At 36.2% G+C, this 24,322-nt stretch overlaps 1 protein-coding gene across 1 annotated transcript in view; it reads right to left on the reverse strand.

The window, feature by feature from the left end:
* LOC101878983 (transcription initiation factor TFIID subunit 4-like) overlaps window positions 1-24,322 on the reverse strand; it is a 149,559-nt gene that overhangs the window by 114,455 nt on the left and 10,782 nt on the right. Inside the window, exons 3-8 of the mRNA XM_034072803.1 lie at window positions 17,088-17,222; window positions 15,105-15,332; window positions 14,118-14,240; window positions 12,351-12,440; window positions 10,839-11,096; window positions 1,175-1,280 (exon numbers count right to left, since the gene is read on the reverse strand). Of these exons, the coding sequence (XP_033928694.1) occupies window positions 1,175-1,280; window positions 10,839-11,096; window positions 12,351-12,440; window positions 14,118-14,240; window positions 15,105-15,332; window positions 17,088-17,222 (940 nt within the window). The remainder of the gene's footprint in view (window positions 1-1,174; window positions 1,281-10,838; window positions 11,097-12,350; window positions 12,441-14,117; window positions 14,241-15,104; window positions 15,333-17,087; window positions 17,223-24,322) is intronic.

The following is a 24,322-nucleotide window of genomic DNA, read 5'->3' on the forward strand; positions in this document are numbered from 1 at the left end:
TGTTTAGAAAGCAGATGCCAGTATCATGCAAATTCTTGGCACATTGTTGACTTTCACAACTCAGAGACTGAACAAGCACAGAAATTAAATCAGCCTTCAGTCTCAGACACATTAGTCAGAAGTGGAAGTTCATGCTATGTCAAATACCTTTCCTGTTAATAAAGTCAGGACATGAGTATCAGTGCTATCAAATCTATGGCACCTTTAATGGCATTTCTTCCTAACTTGGAAAAATAGCCTACAAGATTACAGCAACAGTTTGGTTTCCATGTACATTCAACCTTTGGATTCTCTGAAAAGAATGGCAGAACATCAACTGCTGTTAACTGGTTTTGATGCTTTCTTTTCCCAAGAGAGCAGAGAAGACCAAGCAGTTAAGTCAAATAGGCAGGAACACATTTTATGAGTTTAAACTAGTTTGATTTCTGAGTACCTAAATATGACAAGCTCTGTATTCCATTACAAACCCTGAATCATCTAAATGCCCACACCCAAAAGGATACTTGCACACATAATCAGGAAAAATAAAAACCAAGCCTAATAGGCCTACTGTTAGAAAGAAACAAATGGGTACTTATTAGAAAGTAAGAAGGCTTCAAGAACCCTCTTAGAAAGTGGGATGTATAAGCCAGGCATTAATCCACCTGTGCAAAGAGATATGAGGAAGTTGTGCTCAAGCCACACCTGTTGCTCCCCTGGCTGATCGTGGCATGTCAGTTTGCTGCAGTTGGGGGTTGAGAAATTTCTCTGGAGTTCCTCTCTTGACCTCTGTAGCTGCAGACACAGTGATTATCATGTTCTGCTTCAGCAATAAGTTAGAAGTAGGGTGATTACACTGAGGCATATTCCAGGTTCAGTGATAAAACAAATGAATTTATTTCTTGCCCCAGAGTTACAAGCTTAGGACAGTAATTCTGACTTTTTTCAAGATCTTTCCATGAACAACTGCTGAGCAAAGGACTAAGCATGTGAGTTCTAAAGCATTTAGCTGCATTGGTCTGTAATACCTTGAAACTGCATAGCAAAAACATGCATTCCTCAGCCAGCATGAAGAAAAAAATATATGTCAAGCCTGCCAATGTCAACACTTTAAAATTTTCCCATGCTACTAGTTTGTATTTACAATGAAATTCATACAAAGGTAACAATCTCACTAAAACATTTAAACCCATACCTTGTGGTCTAATGGTCTGAGTTATTACCACTGGCATCCTAATCTGGGTAGTCTGGCAAGCAGGGGTTCGTTTCACAGTTTGAGCAGATGTTGACTGGATAATCTGCTATTATTAAAAAAAAGTATACTTATATTATACTCTTTATACACAAACACACACAACGTAAATACACTAATATCTGTAATTACTAATATAAGCATGTGGATCTCTAAAAGCACAACCAGCTAGTGACAAAAGTCATATTCATGTAATGCATGTGGTTGTGTGTGTGTGTATATACCTATTTTGTCATTATGCCTTAAAAAAAAAATCATATTTGACACAAATGTCATGTCACAACCTTCATCAAAAATCTATTTCAAAGTAAATATTAAAGTTCAGACTTTTGTCTTCAGAAGTTTTACTAAGAAGAAAAACATTTCTTGTAGAAGAAGATCCTGCAACAAGTTTAGTGGTTTCCACCTACAACCATGAGGCCTTTCACTATATAGCTATGCTTTTTTAAAAAAATGTGTACTGAAAGTAAATTCAAAAATATTATGGGTTCTGAAGTCCGATATGCACAAGAAAAAAAAAACAATGTTTCGTAGCAATCATGTACTATTCATCTATTAAATGTTAACTGATTAAACTCAAGGTTTCACTTACTACTAAGCCAAATTCTGAAGCCCTTACACAAAACTGAAACTGGGTTAGAAACTTATAATTTGACCTATAAACAAATTAAATCAAAAAGAAAAAGTCTGTAAGGGTTATGTGTAAGCAACAGCAAAACGTATGTTCATGAAATCAAGGACAAGATAGGCACGGATGTAATGAACAGAAGAGTCTAAAAGATGTGTGGATGCTTCAGAGCTGGAAAAAAAAAAGTCCATACATAAACTTGGAAACAAAATACAGGCAAATAGCTGCAATTAAAATAACAACCACAGCTCAGGTATGACAACTTGAGAAGTCATCTGCTCTTCAGTCACAACCATGTTACTCCCATTGCATAATGTGTCTGCTGTTCCCAAATTACACATATCAGTCTCACACCCACAGGATGCAGTATTCCCTCCTAGAGGACAACATGCCACACAACACACGGCTACTTGAAGCAAACAGGAACCACTGCACCTTTCTTTAGCACCAGTTGGCATTATTCTTACAAATTATATCTAAAACTGTACTATTTAGCTGAATAATGAATGGCCACACCTCTGACTTCCAAGTATGCTATGGAAAAAGGAAAGGAGAGACAGTATTTTTAAATGAGATGTAAAAATAGAGAATAAAGAGGCTATGGAACAAATAAGAAATTGTTCCATCAGCAGGAACGACAGCTCCCATGAGGAGGAGGTGAAAACTACAAACAAGGAAAGAGTAATGCGGGAACAAGACCTGTGATGTCATCTGGAGAAAAAGAAAAAAAACCCAAACCAAACAAACGGGGCCATTCTGAAGTTACGAAATTGCATCCTGTACATCCCAAAATAACAGCAGTTTAAAAGCCTTAATAAACCTGTGGGTGTAGAAGTATTAGCAATAGCTACCTTGCAGAAAGAGAAAAAGGGAAAATATTAAAGGTTGAGGAAAATGTACTAAGCACAAAAACAGAACAAATGGATGTCAATTTACTTGTTCAAGACAGGCAGTAAGTATATAGTGACATTCTGAGAGGAAAGAGTGAAGTAGCTACCATGATTAAAACAGTAAAGGAATTGAAGTGGTAAGTAAAAATGAGGGGAAAGTGGAATCTGACTGCATTTTGATGCAGAGGAAACATGTACAAGTGTATTTTAATAAGTAAAGAGGCAGAATAGCCTGCAGAAAAGAAAGAAAAAAAAAGACAACAAAACATATTGGTACAAAATCCAAGGAGAATGTTGCCACTTTTATAGTAATTTTTTGGATGAGTTTTCAGAGAATAGTGAAGAAAAGCAGCCACACCTTAACTGGCCAGAAACCAGGCCAAAAAGGGGATGTGTGTAACCTGTGGATAGAATTATTATCTGGTATTACAATAATTGTCTGTGATTTCATTTTTTTCCTCTCTGAAGTAAGCAACTTCTACAATTCAAAATCAAGTTCTGTTTCACCTGTTTAATATTCCCATGTGAATGCCCTATCCACTAACACCATAAAAGACAGAACAGCATTTAACCATTTCAAGATTACATAAATAATGCAAATTATTTCCTTGCTATTAAACACATTCAAAAATGTCCTTTAATAAGTATGAGGACTTCAACATATGTAGAAGTGCTGCAAGTATAGAAAATGATTGAGAAATAATTTTTCCAAGGGGCACAGATCAAAATCATCACCTTAAATTTCATACTGAAACCAATCAGCAACAAGTGCATACTCTCTAAAATGAACAACAGCACCTGAACTCAGAGCAACATTTTACACTAACTTAAATTCCAGTTTCTATGCAGTTTTAAGATACCTTTCAACACAGATGTAATCTTTAGAACTGAAAGTGATTAAGGAATGAACATTAGCAATTTGTTTCTGAAACAGAATGTGTAACCTTCCTTGGTGGCAAACAAGGAACATAGTAAATACTGATGAAACAGTTACTCGACTGTGCATTAAAATTTATAAACAACCTAAACCACTCTTCATCAATTAAAATAATTCTCTCTGTTCTAACTCTCGTCTATTTTCCTAACAGCATAAACATATTATTATGTCCTTAACTCAGCATGAAAAGTGTAGACAACAAACAAGGTACTAGCAAGCTAGTCTGGGAGATTATTAACTAACTATATTATTTCACATTTCTCACACCTTAAAATTACACACAGTAAGTGCACCCCATTTATTGCTATCTCTTGATATGCTGAATCGATGCTAAATTCCCAGATGATCCATTCATGAGGACCAATTTACTAACCCAGACTGAGTAGAAGATTCAGAAGTGGATGTTTTAGTATGCTGAGGTTATCAGAGACATTACTTCAGAAAAGGATGATCTTATCGCTGTCTGCAACCACCTCATGGGAAGATGTAGGGAAGATAGAGCCAGCCTCTCTCAGAGATGCAAAGCAGAAGGATGGGACACAGCGAGCACAAGTTGAAATATGGGAAATTTCAATTTAATGCAAGGAAAAAAAAAGATTTACCACAAGGGTGGGCAAGCTGTGGAACAGGTTGCCCAGAAAGGCAGTGTAATGTCATCTTGAAGATGCTTCAAAACATGACTGGTCAAGGGCCTGGGCAACATGCTAACCTGTAAAGAGGAGGGTGGACTAGACACCTCCAGTAGTCCTTTCCAGCCTTTTATGACTACATCCGTAACCATATTATCAATGATCTTATAGAAGTGCTGAGTCAGAAAAGGTAACAAGACAGACTACCTTCAAAGTTTACAGAAACTGTTAATCATTCCATCTCCACTAAATAGAAGGGAAGCCATTTTCATTATTTCCACCACTGTAGACAAGCACAACAGCAGAACAGTAACAACAAAGTCACAGAAAGCAGGAAAAGATTTAATCTGATTTAGCCATTGAAAAATTGGAAAATCATAAAACTACCAAACAAAATTATGATCAAGACAGTACTGAGACAGCAAGTACTGTCATATACCTATTCCTTGCAGTCCTTTTCATTTATCAATCAAAAGTTGAAGAACATCTCCTAGAATGATGCACTTTGGAGTTCTTCAAGAAACACACTAAAGCAGGAAAGTCATGGCACTGCTTCTCTGACTGCAACACGTGAAAAGCTACCTCAAGTTTTATTCTATGAAATAACACTTCTATGCATAAACAATGCACATTTCTCACAACAAAGTATTCTCTCCTTTTTTATTTCATCTTCCCAATTCTCCTGTTAACCATCACCTTTCCACTTCACTAGGCACATTCCCATTTTGTCAGCATTTGCCTGCTCAGCCAGACAAGTTCCTTTTCTAACTTTCTGAATGCTTCAGACTACTACTCTGTTGCTAAAGTTAACTTTTATTTTCACATCTGCAAAAAGATGTTTATACAATAGTGTTTCCACAAAACAAGACAACTTACAAAGATGAAAGAAGGGCATTTGTCAAACTACGGATAACCATAATAACTAAGTGGTGACAGCTAAAGTACTCGTTTTTCTTAAAGCCCTTCTTTAAAATGATTCAATAACTATATGAAAATAAAGTAACAGTGATCTCTGATCCCAGTCTCAAGCCAAAAGGTGATGATCATACTATGACAGATGTGAATCTTCTACTATATGTGTTATTGCAGGACAAAGAACAAATTATAGATAAGAATTAAGACCACTAATTAACAGCACAATTGACGAGCAAATTTAGGCTGAGAAAGAATATAGCCAAAGCACTGAAAATGTATAAAAGCAGAAAGAATGATAACTTCTGTTATCTTTCTGTTATGCAAACAGGAGATACTAAATAAAACTGAAAACTACTACCTACAGACCAATGAAAGAAAAAATCCTTTGGGACAATTAGACCAGAACTCACTGCTGAAGTTTTTGAGGACAAAGATTTTGCAAGTCTTCAACAACCTAAATGCTGCTTTACCAGTGCAGATGCATGGGGCCCCAACAATATGCTTCCCCTTACTTAACAAAGGGTGCAATATCAAGCCCAACTCAATTAAAACAAATCACACCTTGCAACAGAACAGAAGCTTTTGCAAAGTAAAAAACAAACAACAACAACAAAACAAACCAGAACAAAAAGACAAAAAAGACATTTGGAAAAGATATCCCTTGACAAATATTTTTGGGTTTTTTCCTCACTTGAAAGAAAAAGTATTGTGGAAGGAAGAAACAAGCCACTTGTAAATGTACAAAATTCAGAATGGCTATGGTCTGATATGACATTTATCTTCACTCATGAGTAAACACTTGCTAACTCACTTGTGGCTATGCCATTTGTGATTTATCAGTCTACTCACTCTTGAAGATAAATGTCATATCAAACCTTAGCTGTCATGTAATCTGGCAGCATTAACTTACAATGTTCAGGCTTATGGGCTTAGATTTCATATTTAGCATTGGTTACCATGCTGTAATAGTAACAGTTAAAATTTTTCAACAGTGCCTCAAAATTTGCATAAGCAAAAAAAACCTCCAAACCAGAAAGACATGGGGTTTTTAAAACTCAGCATGTATTTTTTAATGTTAATATGACAATACTGTTCCATTGAGTATATGTTTTCAAAGAAGCCATAAAGAAAAATAAGACAAGAAGCCACTGGATCACTTGTACCACCTGCTCTAAGGAGCAGGTTCGAATCTTATGATTCAATTCTTCCTACAGTATTTCACCTGGTCTAATTTTGTTCATTTTCAGTGATGCTTGTTTCATCACTGCCTTTGGGAGCATGATCTACCATCTAATGATCAGTCTTTCTGTAAGGATATTTCACTTTAGGGTTTAGGCTGGGTTTACTTTGCTTAATTATATCCTGTTATTCATATTTACACTCTCAGACAACCCTAAATAATTCATTGATATACTTTGACCTTTAAACCCTTAAAATATTTGTAAATGGTTTTTATGTTCCTTTTTAGTCAGCATTTGACCAAGTTACATGGGTTTAAGTCTCTTAATCTTTTCTTTCAGTTCTTGCTTTCAAGTCTGTCCTTTAATTGCCATCCTTTGTTACTCATTTCCAAACAGCATTCTTTGCCAATATAGTTCTTGCATTAAGGTACAGCCCACAAAATTCTGGAAGTAAAGTCCATGATAACTAAGAAACACAGTCTTCTAGGCTGTATTTCAAATAGGCATACAATTTGTCAAATACAGGCTTTGCTCCTGTCAGTGGATCTCAGACATCTACTGTTCAACAGCCATTTTTACTTAAATTTTATTGTACACCAAATTCTATGTCAACAAATAAATCTTTATTAGTTCATTAATAGAAACTACTTTTTTTATCCAAATGGCCATACTTTACTCTTCTACTCCTAAGCTGTCTTGCATACAGGACAGGAAGAAAATTATTTCCTGTATGTCACTAAAGTGTGTACAAATTATAGTCATTTAAGCTTCAATAGGGAATTACAAAGCAGAGCAGAACATTCCCATATAATACAATGCTTATGCCGCTATTGTGTCCTGTTTCCAAACTCCATTACTTTTGGGAGCCTCCAACTACTATGACAGTCTCTGAAAAAGCGTTAATAAACATTTTAGCAATTACTTTTCCAATGTAACTTGGAGGATGGTGAAATTTCCCCTCCAGACTCTGTACACAATTTACTAAAGCAACAAACGTCCAGATGTATTTCTACACATCTTTCCAAATCCCACATCTGCCTAAATCTTTATATTGCCTTGCATATAATTAAATTCTTTTTAATTAAGATGGATCACTTTCAATTTCTTATTATTTCTTTGTCATTTACATTTAATAATTGGCTTCAAACCCCAGCAGTACTTTCTCCTTACAATGTAGTGTCAACTCTCTATATAAAGTGCTCATTGATCTCCATTACTCATCGATCTACTCACAACTTCAACACATTTAATAGAGAACATCTCTCATTCATAGAAATTTTGCCTGCTGTAACAGCCAGAACAAAACAGGTAATGTCTACATATACAAGGCTATATAGAGCTCCTGCACCCTAAGAATGACAACTCAGACAAGCTTTGAATGCTGCTCTTAGAACAATTAAAAAAAATTGATTGCTGGTTTATCTCAGTAACGTCTCATCAGTAAAATATTAGCCTAAGATTATTCCCTTTTTCCCTATCTAGCAGTAGTTACCAGTACTAACAGCACCATCTAGCTTTTTAAAGCATAGCTTTTTCACAGTTTTGGAACATAATTCTAGTACTTTACAAGCCAGATAAATAAAACAGACTCCTCCTTCGTATCTACTAGCACTATATATTTTAATACTGGTCTCCTCTGTGCAATCTACACTGTGTGCTAAACAGCATACACAGAATTCTCATGTTATAAGATACCTCCATATAACTGGAAGAAGTATCACCATATCTGACCCCTTTGTAAAAGGGAAAATTAAAACAAATGAACAGCTAACAGATTCTCCATGTTTTTAAAGAAACTAGACTCCTGTAAGGTGGCTGGTATAGAAGGATCTATATTCCTAAGCACTCTTGCCCTTCTGCAGCTGGACAGTTTGCAAAGCCAGCTGGAACTGTCTCCAGTGAGCTTCAGGCTTGGAAAGTCTGGAGCATAGCCAGTTTCCTCCATCAGTGCTGGCCACCCCTAGGCAAGCCAGCTGTAATGTTCCTCTTCCGGACAAGTCCCAGGCAAGATGGCCAGCAGCTCTTTGCTATGCTCTGATTTTGAGGAGCACAAAGAAGTATAAAGAGTGTGATCAATGTCACCACAAAAAAAAAGTCAGTATTTAGGAACAATTACTAGTGCAATAGAGAGATGCTGCTGGGTTTTCTGCTTGGCACCTGAGTTGATGGCGGTTGCTGTGTACAAGTTCTTTTACTTATGCAGTAGATCTTATTGCCTGATGCTGCTTTTGTCTGTACAGAACTAATTTGAAGGCCATTAAGAAGTCATTGGTTAAATGTAGTGTTTGGTTCAATTAACTAATTACTGATAAATTGAAAGCAAATACTAAATGCCAGTTTTGCAATAAAACAATAAATTATAATTTTTAAGTTATTTGCTCCTCTCTAAATATTTTCTAGAAAACAAATAGTATTAAGCATAGGTTTATTCCATGCAGTTTGCAACCTTCTGGAAAATGCAGTGATCATTTCATGTACCCAGTAAAATGAAAAAAAAAAAAAAAATCAATCCTATACCTATGACTTCCTTACAGACATATAAACAACTTCTTTTGCCCGTGAGATCAATCTTGACAATACACTATTTTAGCAGTTTTCAGCTCCTTCATATTGCACAGGTATGTCAAATAAGATGACAGAGCAACTCTTCATATTGCTAATCTCTACCATGGTAAACATCACAATTGCTTGCTTTTAGCAAGCACTGTCATGTGAGAGAAACACAAGTGTCTTTCCCATAAATCTGACTTTATCTCGTTCAGAAAATATTCCATAAGAACTGTAACAGTAAGAATTCTTGTGGACTTCCTAAAACATTTTTGTTCTGTGTCAGTGTTTGGCAAAAGGTGGGGTGCAACCAGCAAAGCAAGTATAAGAGTGTTTATAGTGGGCTGCAAAACACTGGGAAAAGCTGTGTTACCCAGCAGTAGGTTAGTTCTAGATTGTTGTATAAAATAAGTCTATACTTAGTGGCCATTAACATTTATACTTTCAAGAAACCTGTCAGCTGCTCTGAGAAATCGCCTTCCCCAGAAAAAGAGGCAATTTTTACATCTACTGCCTGTAATTGCAACTGCTCCTGCTCCCTACCTTGAAGAACCAAAGTCATTGTCAATTAGGCCTTACACAGATATGACTGAACACAGACTAACAAAGATAAATCATGAAGAAGCCACAGAAAGCCTTAGCAACAGTCCAGTAGAGGTAGGGAAAGCATGTCTTAGAAAAAGGCAGACTGCAAGTGGCTGAACAAAAAGCAGCCAAGGTAAGGTGCAGAACAGCCAAAAGTCTGGGTGTACTACAAAAGCCAGAGTCAGAAGTCTAAGCACGTAAGATGTTCTTACATATTCAAACCACACTCACTAAAGGATGGTAAAATTATATTAATTTAATTTTAAAGCTAGTAATTTAGCTTCTAGAAAGTATTTGTAAGCTTCAAAAGACATGGCTTTTCTGGCTTAGGCATTTAGATTGTGCACTGCTACTTTTAAATTAAAGCAAAAGAAATATTTCTCTCTTCACACACCCTACAAATTATTTACATCCTTTACAGAGCTTATAAGCTCAAAGACAGATCACTGTAAGGTTTTACATTATCGTATGTGCATTTCTGAATCATAGTAATATGATTCAGACAAATTTTTACCAACCTGATACACCTTCTTGAGCTTGTCAATTTGATTTTGAAACCTAAGTCAAGTACTTCATTCATACATACATGGAAACCACAGACAAAACTCTTACATCTTTGCCTGAAGGATGATAATGCCTGTGTAAAATCAAGTCCTTGTAAAAATCCTAAACCTATTTTAATTACCACTGTAAACATACATGCAAGATCCTATGTAACAGCAAGATGAATTCGCCACACTCAATGGGTGACTGGAAAGTTGACTTATTGATAGTGCCTTCAAAATTAATGAGCACATAATACTCCAGAATGCACAACAGTAACATATTTCAGTAAATAACAAAGTACAGTACTATTTCTAAACAAAACACGCTGGTACAATACAGCTATTCTTCTACAATATTTTATAACTATGTGTAGAAGAATTTAAAATAAGAACTAATTTTTATGCAGATGAATCTAAGCAAAGCAGTATATCTAATGACATAGTAAAAATTATACCCATTTGCAAGTCTTGAAAAGCTTTCTGTTCTACATTTGTAATTAACTCGCATTCCACTGTGCTCATATAACCACCACTGTATCCCAGACAAGAGCATAGGTTCTTAAATTTAAGCTATGCCAGTAACGTTGCCTGAAGTTCACATACATGCGTACTGCCATAAAATGATGAACTACTAAATATCCCTGAATATGATACAAACAAAAAAGTATCCTCCAAAACAAGCTGCAATAAAGATAACACTGAAAATTGCTATTCAGCTTAAGAAATTCTCTTTTATACTACAGTACCTACCAGTTGAGAACTCTGATTTGATTGTACCACCTTAACCTGAGGAGGCTGCACTGTATTTGATACAGAGACTGTGCAAACGTTGTTTGGTTGCCTTATTCCCATTGTCTGTGTGGTGACAACAGAGGAAATGCTTCCAGAGGCAGACTGAGGTATAACTTGTGATAGCTTGGTTTGTTGAAGTGACTGCTGAGACGGCTGTCCTTGCAAAACTGAATGTTGACTATTCAGTAAAGATTGTCTCAATGCAGGCAGACTTTTCTAAAAACAGAAGAAAGTTTATGAAATACCAAATTTATCATGAAGACCAAAAAATACTTTGAAATTTGCTGTAAACATAATTAAAAGAATGCAGCTTGCTTTCCCATTTTACTATTGGCCTATTCATCAAAAAGAAGTAAGATTAAGCATATCTTGTAAGAGGCAAGAATCAATTTACACTTTTAATAAGCCTTCAATTTGGATTTAGCATCCTGTCAATTTTGATGTGCCCTAACTCCACCACAGCCATAAAACAGAACACTCCCCTCCTCAAAACTATCTAGAACTTGTAGCTTAGGTCTTTGGAAAGGTAACAAATTGAAACAGAAAAGTCAGAACCATAAGAACAGTCCCATTCCCACTGCATGCTAGAAGTAAGCTGCACCAATTTACTTCTGACATGCCTTCAGTACCTAGAACAAGATGATACAACTACTGATGCCTTACAGCAATAGCCATTTACTGTATTTTTACTGATCTAATGTATTCTGACTGGATTAGAAAAAATGTACTATTGTATGCTTCATGTTCAGACCAGTTCAAGCAAAAACAGTTCTAAAAAGCCATACTCTACCTTCACAAACAAACTTTTTACTTTTTAAGTAGTGGTAGAGTTCTTTTGAAGTAGTCCCCCCAGGCAGCTGTAGAAGGCAAGTGTGTTTATCCCAAGCTACAGTTCTTTCTAACCTTTTAGTATTTATTTAAAAACTTAATGCCTTTATGTTGCCAAGAAATAACTTCAAAGAAAGGAAACAAGCTGAAATTTATCATGATTCTATAAATGACTGCAGTGTAAAAGCAGGAAAAGGCACAAATAAGGGTTAATAATAACTTGAAAAAAACAGAAGCAGAGGGTGAGAGTCCTGAAGAAAAGTTGAAGGGGGGAAAAGTAAAAAAAAAAAAATCTGCCCTAAACTGAGAAGCTCTGGACTAGAAGAAAAATGTTTTTAGAATTACAGTTGTGGTTTTGTTGGGGCATAATTAAAAACATTTTGTATGCTTTCATATAATCTTGTATATGGATGCTTTTGCAGCTGATGTACAAGAACTAAATAAATGTTAAATTTACCCCACATATACTAATTTAGGACCCTACAATAAATCCATTTGATATCACATCAGAACTTCCATCTTAGATTAGTTCCAGATTACAAGCAAGATCACTTATTTCAAATTTTTTTTTAAAAGTATATTCTAAAACTTCATGTAATGACATTTATAGAAACAAATCTATATAAGCAAGATTTGCATCACCTTAAGGAAAGGTACAAGATATGGCTGAGGAGATGATTTGAGCTCTGACTGAAGGCGAGCTGTAAATTCTTCTGGATCAATCTTCGCATCCTTCGGGGGGAAAGAGAAAAAGCATCAACAACTCATCTGAGTTGTTTTGTTGGGTTTTTTTCTGGATAAGTATATGTATATATCTCTAGCTAAATGGGCTACCATACCAAGAACTTCCAAAGCTGAAGTCCCTCAGCTCTTCTGTATCTATAAAATCCTTCTGTCAAGAGCTAATCTACATATGCAGCAAGCCCCCTGGAATTCAGGAAGTTTCCTTGGGCATGTACAATGTAAGACACAATGAAATCCCACACACATAAGTCTTTTTTGGGATTCCATTCTCATGCTAACATTCACATAGTGATTTCTTCTTTTAAAATTAAAAGATTGATAAAAAAAACAGGTTGTTGAAATAACTTACCAACTATTATAAAATTTGCCAGCCCTTTTAATATGAAAATTACCTTTACTTAATTCCAAAACCAATTTTGAGGGTTCAATTTAACTTAGAATATGTGTATGCATTCACACACACATATATATGTAAAGCATATGCATATATACAAAGTGTGCATATAAGTATATATATAAAATTTTCACCTGTATAAATGTATATATGTATATTCACAAAACATGCACTTTTAAATGTATGAAATATATAATAGTTTGTTTAGCAATTAATAAACTCTGTAATCAAGGTATATTTCATAATACTTCTAAAGTATCATTAGTTAAATTCTCAGGTTGTAAAACAGACATTCATTAGCTTTCCTGGACTGATACAGAGCAAGAACAAAACCAAACAAAACTAACCTTCAATAAATGAATTTATTATACATATGTCTTATTATTTGGTTTAAAATACTATAGTCATTACCCTTACTTACGTAATCTTAGTTTTCAAAAGTTAAAACTGGAATCATTAATATTACTGTTGAATGACTTCTACCTGAAAAGAGTTAGACTTGTCTAATTACACAGGTTACTCTGTCAATCAACTCAAAGAAATATGCATCAACTGCTTTTACATCCAAGTTCTTCATAGACTATAGTTAATATTTTTTAAGAAGCTTGACCATTTTGTCTAGCTCAACAGTAACTGCATGTGTGCAACTCATTTATACAATTCACTGAAACACAAGTTGTACTGGAGACTGTAAGACTTTTTCTGGGCCCAAGGACTATGTCTAACTGAAACACAAATTTGCCTTTTGAAATCCACTTGCAGTTTAGGCTCCATGCAGGGGCATCTGTCTGCAGAACTGCCCAGACTCAGCAGCTTAGCAAAACACTTCAGCCCTAGAAACTATAACCCACATTGTGGAGGCATGCATCTAAATTCATTCTGTGGTTAAAGCATTAAATAGTTTCTTACTGTTTCAGAAAAGATTACAGTTTGGAGAAAAAGAAACTGAGTGAGAACCCAAGGAAAATACCATATTTTACTATCTTTACCTAAATAAAAGACTACAGTATTACCCATCAAAACAAGAGTGTTCTCCACAAATGCATATAAACTGCTTTGTTGCATTTCCCCCTTCAGAAATTGAATAGACAGCCTACCTTTAAGAGACTTTTGAAGATATGTAATATACAGAATATTTGCACATTTTGATGCAGCCCTTCACATTACAGAAAAAAAAAACAAAGAAACAACTAAGATCAAAGCAATAGTCCTTAGCATATACAAATAACAAGCTTAATAAATAAATAACAGAATGAAAGATAACTATTTACCAGCAAATCTTGAACCAGAGCTTTCACATTACGGGATGTTTCTGGAGATGGTGAATTATGAGAAGCAAGTTTTATAAGGGTAGCTAAAAAGTTTTTGCATTTTTTCACATTCTCTTGCATTTCCTGCAAAAGCCAAAGAAAAGAAATATCAGATCCACGGTATTCTGCAATCAGGATCAATGCATGCTCCACTATAAATAGGAAAAATTATGATACTCTTCTAATTGAGGCAGGACATTGAAATACATCTGCTGGTATTTTGCTCTTGCTGCTAGTTACCTGACATTTTCTTCACTTTTTTATGTAGCTGAGCATCGTACCTCACAAATACTGACAAAAAACAAGAGAAAAAAGAAGGAAAAAAAATATTTAATAGTTTATAGTCTGCTTTGATAAAAGCAACCTTAAATATGAGAACTATATCTCCAGCAACAACCTGTTGGAGATATACTTTCCTTTAAGAGCCCAATACACAATGTACAATGTTTCCCAAGCTGTCATAATTTCTTAAATTATTGATTCAGTATGCTTCTGTACAATGTAGCTACAGCAGTAAAATCAAATTAGAAATAGTCTTCAAATATCACCTTATCTAATCTTTTCTTCATCAGTGGAAAAACAGATGCTTTAATTTTTTCAAGCCTTTATTTTTATGTGGTATAATTTCTCATAGAAATGGAAACACTTCAGTGTAACCACAGTTTTGAGGTCCAGTAACATGATAATAATGAAGTCTGTAAGACTGAAGGCCTGATTGTTCTGTCAGCAGAAAGAGAATAGTTGTTCCACTATTGACCACAAATGTTCATCCTCCCTTGCAGAATATGTATCCTATTTAGCTGAAATGAGTGGATTTCTTGTTTGTAAAGTATTTGTTCCATCACAGGAAATGTGCTGGCATGAGAAAAATTTCTTCCTGTTTCTGAATAGGCCTGAGAAGTTTAAAAAGTACTAAGAAAACCAAGTTTCTAATACGTTAAAGCTTACCTGTGATACAACTGTATTTCCAGCTACAGGAGAACTTGGTATGACATGGGGCTGTGCTGGTACTTGTGCTGTTGTATGAGGTGGAACTGGCAGTCGAGGCTGACCCTGGGTTTGTGCTGAAGCTTGAGTTTGTCCACCAGTAATTACTGCAAGTTGTTGAGAAGTTGATGCTCCAGTTGCTACTGTTGCCTTGAATAAATTCTGAGCGCTCGTCGTAGCTACTGACACCTGTTCATATTTTATATTGAAAAAACCTTAGGTGATTATCTTCCTTTAATTCTTTTACTCAACCATAAAGTTTTTCAAAGCCTGACAAGAAAACCTTGTTTCTTTTCAAATACAGCCTTACTGACAAAACCATTGACTTTACTTGCTTTTAACCCTAATTTTGAACTTTACTGAACAGTGAAGTCCTCTTTTTATTATATAAATGAATGCACAACTAAAAATCAGTTGTTATTATCCAGCACTTTAGGATCACCACAATGTTGTGTCTTCTGTAACACAACTTGCTGTAGATATGTCTCTTAACACAACAAGTCAATTCCCAATGATCTGTGATCATGTCATCAGGTTTACACCAGTGTCATGTCATGTGGATATGAGCTGCTGCTGTACACAGCTACGAGCCGACCCACGCACCTGCACTGTGATGCTACAGGTCACGCCATGGATCCTGCAGCACCAGAGACCACACAGCAGCTACTACCACTCTCTACAGGGGCAAATGCAGTGCAGCATGTCCACTACTAAAATGGTATGTAAGTCCAGCTGACTTAAGTTTTTTCATGTAGAACAAGCTTAAAACTGAATCTGTAGTACCCACAGTTTTTTACCTAGGAAACAGTAGAAAATAAAATGTGGGCTATCACTCAGGACTTGTGTAACAGTCTGACTATACATTTACAATCAATTTCTGGGATTATGTTTGAGATAAAAACAAACATAGAATCATAGAATGGTTTGGGTTGGAAGGGATCTTAAAGCTCATTCAGTTTCAGCCCTCTGCCATACGCAGGGACACCCTTCACTAGAGGAGGCTGCTGCAAGCCCAGTCCAGTCTGGCCTTGAACACTGCCAGGGATGGGGCAGCCACAGCTTCTCTGAGCAACCTGTGCCAGTGCCCCACAACCCTCATGGGGAAGAATTTGTGCCTAATACCTAATCTAAATCTCCCCTTTTTCAGCTCAGAACAGTTCCCCCCTGTCCTACATGAACATTAAATCTCAGAGGACTTGGGGGTGTTGGTCGATGAGAGAATGAACATGAGCGGACAGTGTGCACTTGCAGCCCAGAATGACAACCGTATTCTGGGCTGCATCAAAAGAAGCATGACCAGCAGGTCGAAGGAGGTGATCCTGCCCCTCTACTCTGCTCTCAAGAGACCTCACTTGGAGTATTGTGTGCAGTTCTGGTGTCCTCAACATAACAAGGACATGGAACTGTTAGAACAAGTGCAGACAAGGGCCACGACGATGATCAGGGGCCTGGAGCAACTGGGGCCTGGAGCAACTCCTGCATGAAGACAGGCTGAGAAAGTTGGGGCTGTTCAGCCTGGAGAAGAGAAGGCTGCATGGAGGCCTCAGAGCAGCCTTCCAGTATCTGAAGGGGACCTACAGGGATGCTGGTGAGGGACTATTCATTAGGGGCTGTAGTGATAGGACAAGGGGTAACGGGTCGAAACTTAAACAGCAGAGGTTTAGATTGGATATAAGGAAGAAATTCTTTACTGTTAGGGTGGTGATGTACTGGAATGGGTTGCCCAGGGAGGTTGTGAATGCTCCATCCCTGGCAGTGTTCAAGACCAGGTTGGATGAAGCCTTGGGTGATATGGTTCAGTGGGAGGTGTCCCTGCCCATGGCAGGGGGGTTGGAATTAGATAATCTTCAGGTCCTTTCCAACCCTAACTATTCTATGATTCTATGTAACTACAAACATCCTTTTCTTCACACACCTTTTGGTTTCTGTATTGTTACTACTCACTGTGGTATGGGCGAGAATAGAGCCTCCTGGCAGAGTTGCAGCAGATGTAGCACTGACAGGTGCAGCTGACTGAACAACTTTGGCTTGCACTGGAAGTCCCAGGCGGACAGGACATGTGGCTACAGAAGTTGGTTGCTAATAAAGGAAAAATAAGCATTCTATTAGTTTTTCTCTTTAGTAATTTGATCTCCAAGACACTCTAATGATAGTGATTACATGAGGAATCATTAATGCTGAAAAAAGAACCCAATCCAGTAATACCTTTTAAATATATATTCACAAATAATGCAACAATGAGCTTTCTTATGCTTAATGGTATATTTTCAATATTTCTCCTAAAAAAAACTATTTCTCTTACAGCTTTGGGGAAAAGACCAGGAAAAACAGGACATGACCTGAAAAACACTGGTATTACATTGATGCATTAGTTCAGTTGTAACATTTACTTGTCAGTATTCATCAATATTTTGGTTCATAATTGCCAGTAACACATATTGCTCATTTCAGTATTTGCTGGCCTCTTCTAGTGCTTTTCCTTAAAGAAAATGAATATGGAGAGAAAATCCAGAGAGCAGAAAAATACTTTCAGATTAAATTATACAGAAACTAACTTGCGCAGAAATGAAGTATAAGCATAAGGGAAATCTTTGTCACAGAAAGAACACTGTAACCAGCTCAGAATGTCAAGTGCAAACAGGAAAATTACTGGCTTACAGCTTTTCACTCAGTAGCATACTCTACAACTCTGTAAATTTGTCTCACGCAGCAAACGTAATGGTCTTGCAATTTAACTGGGAGACTGAATTCTCTTACCATCATATAAAAGGACAAGATTTAGGAATACAAAATATCTCCAGGTATGTTGCTATTTAATTCTACAGGAATGTAAACACCATTACGGAAGAAATATATCACACAATGTGACGATTTTGACAAAAAGCGAGCCACTCATTATTAAAAAATGGAGGCCTCCATGATCTCTTATACCTTGCATTTATTAAGATTTGCATTCAAACAAGTACTCAGAAAAGGCAAATTTTCTAAACGGCTCTAGTAAATAAATTCAGGGAGAATACTGTTTCTCACAAGATAAACTTTTTTCCTGATTGAAATTTTAATTTATATGTCTTCAGTTAATATTTTTATTAAAAATGGCTTATTTTAGATTCTTACATTTTATATTAAGCCTATATAAAATACTTATTAAAAGAACATCCAGTATACTTAAGAGATCTCCAAAAGGAGCAAAAGCCAAGGCAGGCATTCAAAGCCCCAAGCATTCCTTAACAATCAGTCCAGCATCATCATCTACTGGATATCAACCTCCTGTACTCAGGGGTGAAAAAAGGGAAAGGAAAAGAAACAAAAAAAATCTACCTGGCATCTGAACAAAACCTTTTTGTTTGTTTCAACAGCTTTCAAGATTTTAAAAATATTGACTAGTTGTCTTCCATACTGAGACAGCCTAGAGACAATAAACAGCATCATCATGAATAAGTAGAATCTCTAGGTTTTTTTGAAGAATGATCATATATAAAAGCCTTTTCTGGTTTTCAATATCATACCTCTTTTCTTCATCATAAAGATCACTTGCTTCAATTTCCTTAAATACTTGTTGAATAAAATTGTATTTACCTGATGAATGGTAGAACTAAAAAAAAAAACCACAAACCAACCCAGAAATACCATATATCTTGCTCATTAATCCATGTTTCCAACCTAAAAATACAGCATGCTTGTGATATCTGCCCCCTTCTTGTCAGTGCTTCCAGAGGTGAGGATATAATAAGCAAGCAGATGATCAGGCAAACTTCTGGAAGCTACTCAGTTCCAAGAAATATCTGGAGCAAGAAATCTGTAAATACAAAGAGCTCAGACTGCTAACTAGAGGGTTGGTTTTTTTCACTCATCTAATAAATGCCCATGATTCATCACAGGAACATACATGGAACCAAAACCACATGTAATTACAACATAAAATTTCATTATAATAACAGCTTGTTATCCAACTAGGTATACATTCTACTGTGCCAGACCACATGAGCAAACTGTGCAACGTGAAGACTAAATTTACCCTCAGTCTTAAATTCAATAGTGACAAAAGCCTTTGATACAAAATGGCATTAAAACCTCTTATTAATGTGTGGGATATGAAACAAAAGCCTTACTACCACAGAACTGCAAACAAGGTAATGCAACAGTTTACTAACATGGTCCCAAAACTCATAAATGTTAAAAAGGTAACTATGAAATACATGGATGAAAAACATAACAAGCAACTAGCCTAGAGAAATCCTTAAGTATCATGGAAATGATCTTCAAATGACAACTACAAGTTGCCAGAAGACACTCTAAGGACTCTCAACACAAACGCTTCAAGAACAACTGGTAAAACTGTTTAGAAACAAATAGCTGTGTTTTCTATGAAAGGAAAGCTGTAAACAGATCTCATGAGAATCCACCAAAGAGAAAACAAAAGTTATCATCACATTAAAAAAAAAAAAATCATAACCAACATGTCAGGCTCATACTGGAAAAAGCTAAAAGAATTTATGATGTTTTTTAACCTGCTGAGGTTTGGTATGATGCTGTTCAATTCCAAAATTAAAAACAGAAGCTTAGAATGGAATATATTTTCACACGTAACTATCATTCTTGATTAAACATATCACATATTGCTACATTTCCTGTATACATTAAGGTAATGTTTAAGAGGCTTTTTCCCCCCTACTCAGACATTAACAGGTGAGAAACCAAAACCTGAATGAATACAGTATATAATCCACCACCAACTTCCACAGGGACACCTGAGAATGCTTACTATAGTCTTTTGTATACAGACATGATATGGCTCAGTCCACACGAAGACAGGAGACTGATAAGCAGAACACACCACAGGGCGACTGTGGAAATAAGGATTTTCAAACACATCTGGCTCTCATCTGGCCAGCTTGAAGAGGGCATATCCCAAAGTCCATTCTGCCTGCAGAAGTTACCCACATAATGCAAGTAACTCTGGTTTCAAGGTACAAGAAGTGACTTCCAGCAGGGCAGTCATCACTGCAGATTAGAACTGTTCACAGAAGTCAGTGTGGAATTACTATGTGTCCTGTAAATTCACTCCCTAAATTATTATGTTCTACAATACTCTGTTCAGCTTAGGAGGGGACTGACAGAGCAGCTTTGGTGGGCACCAGACGTCCAGCTAGGGTCAAATTACCACATCATTTTAGAGTAACTAATTTCTACAACCTTTCTTACAGGCATGGCTTATAGCCCTACCTACTATTAAGGTATCATAACACTCCCCATAACCAAACCCTGCTTTTGAATACTTGAAACTCTGTCCATTTTCTGCAGAGTTCATGGAAAAATTTGATGTACTTACTGACTGCCTCCTAATTCTTTCAGCTATGGCTGATCTGGAACACATACTTAAACGTCAGATGAAATGCAATTTTTTATGTCAGGAATTTATTTTTCAATCTGGTAAAAATACAGCCAAATTGAGCCAAAGTACTAACCCTTTAAAAAACTGACATTTGCATAAAATTACTGGAGACAGAATCTCTAAAAACTTGGCCAACAGAGGCAGAACCTTCACTGCTGCCACAGCACTGATAGAGTCAAGCACCAAAGCCCTACCGCAGGGAGAGGCTGCTGTAACTCTCATATTTGTCACATCCCTTTTAGGTTCACAAACAAGAGGTTAAAAAGAACAGGGTAGGAAGACACAGGACTGGAAGCAATCAGACATGATAGGCAGAGGAGCTTGGAGCCACAACAGAGAAACCTTCAGAAACCAGGGTTTCTAAGCCCAAAACTCCTACTTCTGAAGTCTCACCATCATGTTGGTGTAAGCACATACCTATATAATCCATCAAAGTACTTTCGCATTTTCTGGTGAAGTGACTGATTCACCTGTAGCCACCAGGATTCCTGCAAAGTCTCTAGCGGACAAAAAGAAGCTCAATTTTGGCTACAATTAGATTATGAAGTCTACTACTATTAGATTATTCACCTGCCTCAATCACTCACTGCTTGTTCTGCATGCAAATATAGATAACCTACTGTAATCAATACTCTTATGGTATATGTAGGAGTACACAACTTGAAATGTGAAGTTTGTGACCAGAAGTGGTCATGACTACAACTGAAGACAATGAAGTCAAACTCAATTAAAAAAAAAAAACAACAAAAACCAATAAAAAAAAACCAAAACCAAACCAAACAAACCAAAACCACAGTATTTTTATCTTTTAAAATAGAGACAATAAGGTTGTTTTCTATTTATAAAAAAAGGGTGATAACCCCCTTAAATACATTGTTGAGAAAGCTGTTACAGGGATAAGCTTCACAAAAAAAAAAAAAAAAGAAAAAACAACCCTGTTTGGTTATTAATTCACACTTCAGAGGGGGGCTTAGTGTGCAACAATTAAGCCTGAAGAAACTCACTGAACAGTGAACTCCTGAGATTACTCAGGAACCTTCTTTATATCATTTTCTAGTTTTTGCATGTTTAGTTTTACAGCCTTACTAGTATTTGAATGTCTTCTAAGAAGTTTTAGAAGATACATTAACACTATGAAAATGTAAACAGAATTTGTAAGTAGTGAGAACTTATTATCTGCTTATACAGAAAACATCAACTCATCATGAAAAGAAAAATAGTTTTGTGGTTAAAGCACAGTCAAGACCACACATTTGTTTACTTTCTCTAACCTTCCAACCTATCTACCCTACTAACTCAAATCTATTCTCCAGAATATTGTGCTAGAAGCCCCAAAACTGATTGTACAAAAGAAATAGCACAGAATAGCCTATTTGATAACAATGATAATGTACCTCAGGCAACAAAAAAGATCTATCAATTTGCTTTAAATGTTTGCAAAAAGCAAAACAAGCATTTGTCAAAAAGCAGTAAGGGTGTGAAAAACAGTTGAAAAATAAACAAGAAAAATATTAAAAGATGACATAAAAGTACAAACACTGCTGAAAACAGACAGTGGAAATATGTCATGTCAAAGGCTCTGCTTTAGCAAGAACAGCAGCTTGTGAAACATCAGCCAAGTTTACAACTCCTCTCATGCGATGGCAAAGACTAAACTGCTGTTGCCTGCACTGAGCATATTCCATAGAAAAGAATATAGTCACTTTCAGAGCAGGTGATTCAGCACTTTTTGCAAGTTCAAAAGATTTATTTTAATAAATGATGGTAAAGTGAAACTTAACAGAAAGTGAACATCAAAATACAGGAAAAAAATCAGTGAAGTTTAGATCACAAACTTGAAATTCTGAAGAGCAGATGTTAGAAAATGCCTGAAGCAAGAAGAAACAAAGCTACAAAAGAAAATACATATACATATCTGTCAATAAGACAACTTATGCCACAGAAGCAAAACTCAAGTGATTGGTAATTATATTTGTAACAGAAGAATTGTTAAAGAAGAATGGTTAAATAGCCCATTTAGATGCTGTGACGGGCTAAACCATCAAACTTTACATATAACTTCACACTGCATTTTCTGATCACTAAAAATATACAAAGCAACTTAATGCTGGAAAACACATTTTGAATCAAACTTGAAACAAAATTATTAGTAAAGTCTTACGACCAAAATTCCAATGTATACAATGAAAATTCCAATATACACTATTTCCCCTGATTTTTAAGTTCCAGTAACAGATATTCTGTAATAAAATATTATGGGTGAGCCTAACACTGGTCTTTTCTGTATGACACTTACTCTATATTCTCTATGGACAGTAGCACTTTAATTTTGTAACTAATAAAACAATTTTAGTTTAAAATAATTTTAAGTACGTAACTTATTTTTTGGTTTTTTATTAATATAAACCCAATTGGATATTAAGATACTGAAAACCAGCAAACAATCTGCATCAAAAGCATGAAATGACATAAACTGTACAAATGAATAAACAAAAGAAACGCAACAAAGAAAAACTAGATGGCAGCACCTACCTATTTTTCATAATTTCACAAGTGTAAGCTTCAAAACAAGATGTGGAGGCAAAAATTTCATGTCATCAAACAATCAGTTCTAGAAGACTTCTAAATGTACTTATTACCTCTGAAGAACATAGTAATTCAAGCAAACCCCCGCTTATTTGACTTGCTTGCAATACAAGATTCCAGAACAAAATTTTTCTAAGATCAACCAAAGTTCCATTAAATTACAGCTCATTTCCTCAAAATCCTGTACCTTAACTAAGATCCTATATGCAGATAAAATTTTGGCAACATTAATAATTTTTTAATACCCATCTTAAATTGTCAATCAAAGCTTAAAGGAAATGGAAACTATGAAGAAAAAATTGCACAACAAGAATTATGCACAGTTAACTCAAACTAGTGTTTGCTTTAAACATCCAAAGCTTTGTTTTAATTTCATTAAATATGTTTTGTTCAAACAAGCATACTATCACTGAAAAACTATTCACAGTATTGCAAAATCGAACAAAATTGCACTTCTTAATGCTTCAAGAGATTACAATATAATAGTCATAGAATCATAGAATAGTTAGGGTTGGAAGATCATCTAGTTCCAACCCCCCTGCCATGGGCAGGGACACCTTACACTAAACCATGTCACCCAACGCTCTGTTCAACCTGGCCTTGAACACTGCCAGGGATGGAGCGTTCACAACCTCCCTGGGCCTCACCACCCTCACAGTAAAGAACTTCCTCATATCCAATCTCAACTTCCCCTGTTTAAGTTTGAACTCATTACCCCTTGTCCTGGCACTACAGTCCCTAATGAATAGTCCCTCCCCAGCATCCTTACAGGCCCCCTTCAGATACTGGAAGGCTGCTATGAGGTCTCCACGCAGCCTTCTCTTCTCCAGGTTGAACAACCCCAACTTTCTCAGCCTGTCTTCATATGGGAGGTTCTCCAGTCCCCTGATCATCCTCGTGGCCCTCCTCTGGACTTGTTCCAACAGTTCCATGTCCTTTTTATGTTGAAGACACCAGAACTGTACCCAGTGCTCCAAGTGAAGTCTGACAGGAGCAGAGTAGAGGGGCAGGATCACCTCCTTCAGCCTGCTGGTCACATTCCTTTAGATTTAGCCCAGGATACAGCTGGCTTTCTGGGCTGGGAGCACACACTACTTGCTTGTGTTTTCTGATCGACCAAGTCATGGAAGTCTGAGTACTTCCATGTAAAACATAAATGCCAATTTAAAAAAGGCAAGCCTCTCACAGCTGCATCAAT

The sequence above is a fragment of the Melopsittacus undulatus genome, chromosome Z, assembly GCF_012275295.1.
Source record: "Melopsittacus undulatus isolate bMelUnd1 chromosome Z, bMelUnd1.mat.Z, whole genome shotgun sequence".
In the NCBI taxonomy this organism is placed as follows: Eukaryota; Metazoa; Chordata; class Aves; order Psittaciformes; family Psittaculidae; genus Melopsittacus; species Melopsittacus undulatus.